This window comes from Quercus robur, chromosome 2, assembly GCF_932294415.1.
Source record: "Quercus robur chromosome 2, dhQueRobu3.1, whole genome shotgun sequence".
Lineage (NCBI taxonomy): Eukaryota > Viridiplantae > Streptophyta > Magnoliopsida > Fagales > Fagaceae > Quercus > Quercus robur.
This window is the reverse complement of record NC_065535.1, coordinates 10,816,627-10,826,036: the sequence shown is the minus strand read 5'-3', so window position 1 is coordinate 10,826,036 and position 9,410 is coordinate 10,816,627. Positions and strand designations below refer to the sequence as shown.

Sequence of the window (9,410 nt, the reverse complement as noted above, 5' to 3'; positions counted from 1 at the left end):
AATCCCTGACTCGGGTGTGTTTACAAGGATAGGAAAGGAGAGGAAAGATGAGGAATGGGGTGGGGAGTTACCCTTCCCTTGTTTGGATGTTTTGAGGGGGAGAGGATTTGAGGGGGTTTCATAATATCATGAGTTGAAGCTGATCTTCTTTCAGACTTTGTTTGAATGGACAAATACTTTGGGTGTTCTTACTTTATTGATTTGTGGTTGAAAGCCACTACAATTGGGAGTTTAGCCATGCCCACTTCTAAAGTAGTAATGTAGTTGTGGATTGCTTAGGGAAGAGGTTGAGAATTACAGACTGAAAGCATTATTGCTTAAAGTGAAATCATAGCACCCTGAACGCTTGGATTATATTTATGGTCATTGAAAGTATAAGACATTGTCTTTTTTCCATTCATATAAAATCATAACTTTTTTGTTCTTTTGTTAATTACTTTATTTATTGATTAGCTATTAAGGTTGCTGTCAAACACAATACTAGATCTTAGTAAAATTGATGAACCTACTTTACTGTGAGACCCAGCTGATATGGATTTTATATTTTTATTGAATTAGTTCTCCAAATGTGTGCTAAGTGTTTATTAGGTAGAATTTGGTTATATAGATGATTCACGAAAATCCTTAATTGTAATTTGAGATGTGACTAACATTTTTCTTGGACTGTGATAAATGGTATTGAAAAATTTATTTTGTAGATGATGCAAAGACACATTTATTTATTCATTTAAGGATCCATATGAGAATTTGTATGGGAGTTTTTTCAGACATTACCATCATCTTCATTCTTCATTGTCAAATTTTTTTTTTTTTTTTAAATAATACAATTGTTATACTAAGTGAGGGAGGGAGATTCAAACCTTTGTTTTTTGCTTTTATGAGATCAGATATTCTCTCTAAGTTACAAAGCTCTTAGCATTTTTCACTGTCAGTTAACATCTTTGAAAGACAGAAAACGAAAAGCCCAATACATTTCTGAACCTGTCCGTAATATTAGAACATAAAAGACTACAATTCAAACAAAACAGGAAGGCCAAGTGAGTGTACTATGTAGTGTGCACCACTATGGAATTGTTCAAAATTAGACAACTTCACTGCTTTGCATGCAGTAGCTATAATTAATATTTATACACGTTTTGGTATAATCAAAGCTACCCTGAGATTTCATTTGGGAGGAGAAATTAAATTTTGTTTTTGCTAAGTGTGCTTCTTTCAATTTTCTTTTAGAGTTCTCCCATGTCCAATTAAGTATTTTGTTAACTTTGGTACGAATTTTTCATGTTTACTCAAAGTGAGAGAAAATCTTTTATTTGAAATGGTTGAGATTTAAGGAGTTGTTGTTGTCGTTGATATCAATGACGATCTCTACTAATTTTTTCTGCATCAATATTGGTAATCTAAAACTTGAATAGTTTGTGTTTTTAAATTAACCTTACTTCCCATAGAAAAGATGGTTTTTAATCTATTCTATATATTTATTTTATTTTGTTGAAGTGTTTGAGCTTGATTTAAACATTTTTCTTCTATCTTTCTATGTCTAACTACAAAGGTGCAACGAGAGTTAGAGATGTGTGCATCATTTTCAAAATTACTTGCGATGAGCGAAACATAGAAGTGTGAGTTTATCTTCATTCCTATGAAGTTCTCTTTTCTCCTTTATTTGATGTTAATAGTTTTAGAACTAATCCCATTTAAATTTGATGATTTGTCTACACAAATCTGATGGACTATTTTGTGCATTTTTATAGAGTTTAACTCAATATTGTTCAAAATCCTAAATTCCTTGATGCCTGCTCTAGCAAATTTTAATTTGAAAGTCAGATTACTTTGAAATTTTCATAGGATTTACTAAGATGTTCAAGTTTATTATCTATGTCCCTTCCCATTTCGCACTTTTTTTTTTATTTTGGGTGAATGATCTTAATCTATCTAGCAGATTACATTGCACTGTTGTTGATTGCAAGTATTTTTTACATGGGCTGCCAATGGACTCTGATTATCACAATTGGCTATTATCTTAAAAACACTCTCTTTCTTTTTGTATCATTGTGTGCAAGTTTGTATTTTTTTTAAAAAATAATTTTGGTTTGGTTATTAAGAAAGTGTAGGGATATAATACATATGATAAGTTTTGGATTTTTATTTAGTATGTTTGGGATTCAAGCATCTTTATATAGTTGTTTGGGCTAAAGTTTAATAGGGATGGAGAAGGCTCAGTGTGCTAGGATGATGCCTTTGAGAAGAGGTAATGGATTCCTAAAAAAGATGAGAAGTTGACAGTTTACAACTTTACATTCAGCAACATGGCATTTGGAATTGGAGTTAGAATCCAAAACCTTATGGTAGGAAACATGTAAATGTTCAATTTCAATGAATAAAAACTCAAGTCATAAAATTTTCATGGTTGTTTGTAGTTGTTCCTCTGAATGATTATTTGATTTAAAGTTTTCTTTCAGTCTTTTCTTTTAGGTTTGGTAAGGTCTGGGAAGAGTCGTTCACTTATCCAAAAAAGGTTTGGGAAGAGTTGTAGACTTTTTTGGATGAATTATGTGGAAACTTTTGCAAATAAGAGGAAACTATACTCAAGCTTTATAAATTTTTATTCATTTGAAAACTATTTTATCAAATTTAGTTTGTTAAATTCTGATTAAGATGAATGGATAATTCAAAACAATGAGTACACTTATTTTTTATTTGTTCATTTCAAATGTTGTTACACATAGTATATTTATATATTGATTGCTACATCATTATTATGTGAGAAAAGTCTTTCTAGGTATCATTTGGCTGCCACATCTATAAAACCCTAAAACTTAATACCACATGCAAAACATATATAAACGTCAACATCAATGATGTACCAGTGGTGATTAAAGTTTGCAAGGTGTTCCATAATTATTATGAAGTTAGCAAAAAACTTGGTAAAATTGTTGATGTCTGTTTAGGTTTTGTGTAAATGTGATTTTTACTTGATATTGCTTGCTGAAAACAAATGGGAGGATTACCTTTGTCATTGCAGTGGTTCATCTTGAATTGGCTTGAGTTTTCACTTTTTATTTTATTTTTCAAATATTATTAAAACTATGATAGTTCATGTAAAATTAAAAAGCTTTAATGTATAAACTATACTTTCATAAGATTTTTCTGTGCATCGCACGTGTTAGCGATTAGTTGATTGTTAAATCTTAAAGTAAATAATAATTGAGCTATTTTCTTGATCCTACTCCTGAAATGAGAAATAAGTACTGTCTATCCAAATTTATGGGTTTTTATAATGACATACCAATTCAATCAAAGCGTCCATCACAAATCCTGAAAAATCAGTCTCATTTTGATTAAAACTAGAACATAGAATATGTTAAGAGTTATCAAGCAACACTTGTGATTGGGGGATGAATTGCATCCAATCAATTTTTGGGCAAAGGGAAAGAAACAAGGTTTGAAGTAGGTGTACAATAAACCTTTAACAAAACTAACTTGTAACTAAACAAACTTGTTAGTGTCTGTTTTAAACATGAAATATAGAAACTCTAAATACCAATGGTCCAAGGATATCAACACAACAAACTTGTCAGTAACACTAGTGTCAAGATATATAACAAAGCTCAATAGAATATTAAACAAAACATCTTCATTACCAACTTCTCATTGTTGTGAAAACCAAAACAGGACACAAGATTCAATATTAACCTAAACAACACAAAGGCAATAGAAATACATCTTCAACTTATCATTAACTACTACTCATTGCTATGAGTATTAATGCAAGACAAAGGGTTCATGTTTAAACAAAACAACACTTGCTACCATCACCAGAATCACACAAAACAACATGGCATTGTTCAACTATAACACTTACTACCATAGTCAACCCAAAACACTAGTATTACACAAACACCATAATTACATAGCTAAGCCAACAGGGCATTGTTCCATTGTTAACCCTATCACCATAAATACACAAAACAATTGACATTCATCAAGCAAAGGAAAAATCAACTTGTGCTCTTTTCATTTCCTTGGACCATGCACGGATGATTGACTCTCAGCATGTCTGATTGCTTCCATGTATCTGGATGCATTCTTAGAAGCCTTCAAAGTCTCTATATAACCACCCTTTTCTTTTTCAGCCTTGGATTTGGGTTGCTACTGCTGGAGTTGTGATGTGCACCTGGATTCTGTGTGGTGCTGCCAAACTGGTGTGGTGCACCTGGAGTGGAGCTATGCTGTTATGTATAAGAGTGGATGAATGTGCTTCTACTGGCTTGAAATGGATTGGATGAACTTGTCCTGGCATGAGGTGTTGCACTTGGACTAGATTGGTGCATACTGGTCTGAGATGGTACAAATTGAGTGGCTAAGCTTGTCCTGGCCTGAGATGGTGCACCTGACTTGAAGCTGGGCATGTTGGACTGGCATGGTGCACTTGGAGTGGATGAGCTGTGCATGTTGGATTGGTATGGTGTACTTGAAGTGGATGGGTTTTGCATGCTAGACTGAGGTGGTGCACTTGGACTGAAGTTGTGCATACTGACCTGGTATGGTGCAAATGGTGTGGCTGAGGCTGTCTTAGCCAGTGATGGTGCACTTGGATTGGAATAGTTTCTGGTTTTGCTGGTCTACAAACAAGAAATTCACACACATTAATATTGAATACTGAAAAGCAACTGTTTTACACACATGTCCATATATTACCTTGTTAGATGTACTAATTCTGTTTGTAGTGCCTGGCAGTGAGGAGTTTCCCCCAATCTTTCACCCTTGCAACTTCTTCTATTATGCCCTAACTTACCACAGGCCTTGCATTGCTTAAAGATGTCAGCTCTCCTACTTATTGGCTCATTAGGTTCCCTTGCTCTCTTCTTCTTAGGTTTGCAAAGTGGTCTTTTTTTGATGGGAGGTTGAACTAGGGTCACACCACTGGGTCTCCAAATATTCTGTCCATTGATTGGTGCTATGATTGGCTCATAGAATGCCTTGTATGTAGAGATATGATAACAGGGGTGAACATACTGCTCAGCATTTTGTCTATTGAAAAATAGGAAGTGGATTGCATGAGCACGGGGTATGCCAGTTATATCCCACTTCCTACAACTACAGTGTGCTGTGGCCAAGTTAACAGTGAAACTTTGTAGACCATTTTTTACTTCAAACTGTGTTTGCCTTGCCCAACAAGCTAACAACCTATTGGCTGCTAGCTTTTCCTTGTGCAACCTCTTCAGAACCTTGGCACAAATATCTGATTCTACTCTTAAAATCTTCTCTCTGTTCTCTTGAAACCTAGTCATGAGATATAACCTGATGCACTCAAGTTGAAAGCAAATACAAGTACGATGAAACATTAAATATTAATTGCAACACCTGCCAAAAATAGTACCAAACAATGAACCTAATTAACTGTAGGTGATCACAAAGACACATACCATGCTAATTATAGGCTTAGGCTTGAATTTAAGAATCCTAATGTTGAAACTCTCACACATATTGTTTAGTATAGTGTCGGTCAAGCCATCATCACTAAACATGTGTTTGGCCCATTTTGTTGTTAAAGGAGCATCCAACCAACTGTGTGCATTAGCATCAATTTCTTTCAACTCAGCCATCACCCTATCAAACTCTTGTTTATAAGTTGCCTTGACTGCCTTCCAAAACATATCTCTAATCAGAGCACCAGGATGGTTCTTCCCAAAGTTGTTATAGAGGTGCTTGCAGCAAATTCTATGTTTATACTGTGACCAGTTATCAATGAAAATTTACACCAACCCTTGTCACAAACAGTATCATAGGCAAATATGTGAAGTTAGTATCTTAGAGATACAATAAGTAAATGAAGATTAAAACAACCAAATGGAGAATAAACTACATACCTTCTGTTGGTCTGACATAAACACTCATCTCCTATTTTGACCTATGTTTGCAAGTAACAAATTGATGAACCAAGTCCAAGAGTCCTTGGTTTCAGCCTCTACTATTGCACATGCAAGTGGAAAATACTCTTCATTAGGATTTCTGCATACTGTAGTAATCAATTACCCCCTGACTTGTTCTTCAAATGGCAAGCATCCAAACTATTGAATGGCCTACATCCAACCAGAATCCCTTTCTTGCAGCCTTCCAAATACATATATAGCCTCTCAAAATAAGACACCCCACACACCAAGTCCATCTCAGCTGCTAAATTCCCATCATTGATGTAAAGTTGTGATTTACAACTATGTGTTTTGTTGGCTTTAATTTCGTGCCAAATTTGATTGTAATTTTATTCAATCTTTTGTACCCTGTATTTATTATGAGATTTGACTGTAAGGGTTGTGTGATAGAGAGAGTGTGTGAAGACTCAAGCAATTGAAGACTAAAGAGATTTCGCGGGTATCTCGCGACTAAGCATCCCGCGAAGTGACTCATGTGACTTGCACATGCTAGAATGCGAAGAGTCAGGACAGGATGGAGATAGCTGTGTCTCGTGAGTATCTCGCGGGTAAGGCCCTCTTGCGAGACACCCGCGAGACATTCTGTTTTGCCAGACTGTTAATTTTGATACACACTTTCTGTGCCAACACTATTTATACTCACACTACCCATAAATGTTAAGGAGTGCTTCTGAGAGAAAACCTTAGCCAAACACCTTGAGAGTTAGAGATTGTCATACCCACAATTCTCTACACAATTGCTTATGGATTTTCCTCAACTCTTACCTTTCCATTTCCATACCATTGAGAGGTTGATAGCCCAAACACTTACCACACCCTTTCAGAGTGTCAAGTGGGGTTTTGGTGCTGTTGGGAAGCATTGAAAGAAGCCAATGATGGCAGATGCAACATGAAGCTTGTTGCGGGATCCGGAGAGCTAGACAAGACACGGTTCCAAGAAGCCTTGTTGGAGTAGGAGTTTGGAGGGCTTAGGTACAGCGGGTAGATTAGGCTTAGAGGGTCTCTTGCTAACTCATGTATCCTGACTGATTGTCTAGTGGATCGATTACCGCTTGGAGGGTGGCGGAGAGGTTTTTTACCGAGTTCTTTGGTTTCCTCTTAGATAACATATCGGTGTGTTATCTATGTTTGCATTCTTCTTTCCTACTTTTTTACATTTCATTTTATTGCTGTGATTATATGAATATGTGTTAGAGTAGCTTGTTTGTTTATCTGCTCACATTTTCACTATTCTGCACTTAGAATTAAGTTAGTGTAAAATCTATCGAGCCGTAACTTTAATTTGGGGGTCCAAATAGCTCTTGTGTTTTTAACACATTTTCGAGCTTTCAATTGAGGGTATGTACCTTAATAAGTATGATACTACCAGGACTAGACCTCCTTAATTCCTCATAGTACTCCCACAGTTGATTGTACTATTGTGTATAAGCTCCATCAACATATTCTCGAGTCTTATCCCTAGCCCTACTTGTTTTTCCTGCACTTATGTTTAGGGTATACTTCTCATGGACAACATCTTGGATGTCTCTTAGCTTGATATTAGGCTGTCTTTCCAATGTATGATGAAGTACACCTAGAATTCTTATAACTTCTAGAACATGTGTGTTCTAAAGTCAATGTTCTTAGTTGGTAGCTCCTCTCCCTTGCCAGCTTTATTAGATAGGCAATAAACTTGCAGTTTTCCTAGCAGACAACTCTTACCCTTTGCAGATCATGTTTAACAAATTTGATCCCCCATCCACCATGAATTGCATATTCTGTTATAGCTTCCTTGAATTGCTTAGGTGTAGTAAACAACATATTTTTCTTAAAAGAAATATGCTTAACCTTAGCCACTGGCTTAACCAAAGGGAACTTCCTCACTTCCTCATTTTTTGTCCCTTTCCATCTCCCACATGTGTACTTTTATCATCCTTCGAATTATCATCACTATCATACCAAAGCTCATCATCAGATGATGATTCCACAAGATCGTGCAATTCCTCACTCTCATAATCAGAGTTCATTACACCAGAACCCATTTGGCCTGGTTCAACAACATCATCATCATTCTTACCATCCCAACTATCACTACTGTCTTTGACAAAGTCCCTAACACCATGGTTTAACTCTAACTCATTCTAGGCCATTTTCCCCACCATCACTTCCCCCACTATCACTGCTATCACTTATATGAAAGACCTCAGGTGGGTGCTCAATGATAGGTTCTTTACCTACTCTCCTTGAACCCACTTGAGAATCAACCACCTCAATGAGAACATCAGCACTAACCTCTTCAATAATAGGTCCTTCACCTACTCTCCTAGCATACACCTGTTTAGCATTTACCTCATTTGGCTCATCCTCATTGTTAAAAGTTTGATCATTAGCATACATGTCATCACTATCATAAAAACTGTAAAATTCACCCCCATCATGGTCATCATGTTCACTGTCATCACTATCATCACTATCATCACTGTCATAATAACCTATAAGGTCTTGCTCCATTGCCAATGGTTGCACACCCTCACCAACATCCTCTCCTTTATCAACTAATATAGGGTCATCTATTGGTTACTTTACATACACATGAATCTCTTTATGACCCCTCACTAATTCTGTCATGTACATGGCATCATAATCATCAACAACCAAATGAAAATCTACCCTTTCTTGGTCCATACCAGACATTTTATACCACAGCCTGCTAACAGAGGTGTACCCAAAGTCCCTACATATACCCTCTATCTCAACCTTGGACCACCTTTCAAGGTCACAATTATCAACTACATCTACTATACCTCTCACATATTTTTTAGGATTCTTAGTAAAATAGCCACCATGATGCATAGATATACTAAATAGCTCATCCATTCTACGTGCAACATAACCCCAAAACCAATTAAACAATGCTAGTTACAGAATAAAACAACATTTATTTAAGAAAACAATACTCATTTACCAGCACAACACTTAATGAAATAGTTCACTCTACATGCAACATACCCCCAAAACCAATTAAATAATGCTAGTTATAGAACAAAACATCACTTATTTAGCAAAACAACACTCATTTACCAACACAACACCTAATAAAATATTCCATTCTGCATGCAGACAACACAACACTTAACAAAGTATTTACCAACATAACACTTAATCAAATATTTAAGTAACAACACAACACTTACTTCAATAGTTTTGTCATACTAAAACATACATATGCATAGTCATCAAAACTTGAATTACACAAAAAACCCTCATACAATAATGTTAGGCTTACTTAATTCTCTTCAACAGCAACATACAGGGAACAAATGGACCACAATGTAAATACAAACAAACACATGCAGACAGGGACCAACAAACAATCAAAAGTCAAAACATACAAAAACATTGTGGCCCTTACTACCAGATCCAACCAACAAACATATTGTAAAGCTATACATAAGGACACAGACAGAGAGAGACAGAGAGAATACCTTTTCACAAAGACAT

The 9,410-nt window shown here is 35.7% G+C and overlaps 1 protein-coding gene across 1 annotated transcript; it reads right to left on the bottom strand.

Moving 5' to 3' along the window:
- Positions 1–3,735: 3,735 nt before the first annotated feature.
- LOC126700733 (uncharacterized) lies at positions 3,736–5,417 on the bottom strand. Its single transcript, XM_050398928.1, has 2 exons — positions 4,696–5,417; positions 3,736–4,619 (listed from the first exon to the last, which is right to left on the bottom strand). The coding sequence occupies exons 1-2, from the start codon at positions 5,340–5,342 to the stop codon at positions 4,358–4,360; spliced, it is 909 nt and encodes a 302-aa protein (XP_050254885.1). The 5' UTR covers positions 5,343–5,417; the 3' UTR covers positions 3,736–4,357.
- Between the last annotated feature and the right edge of the window lie 3,993 nt (positions 5,418–9,410).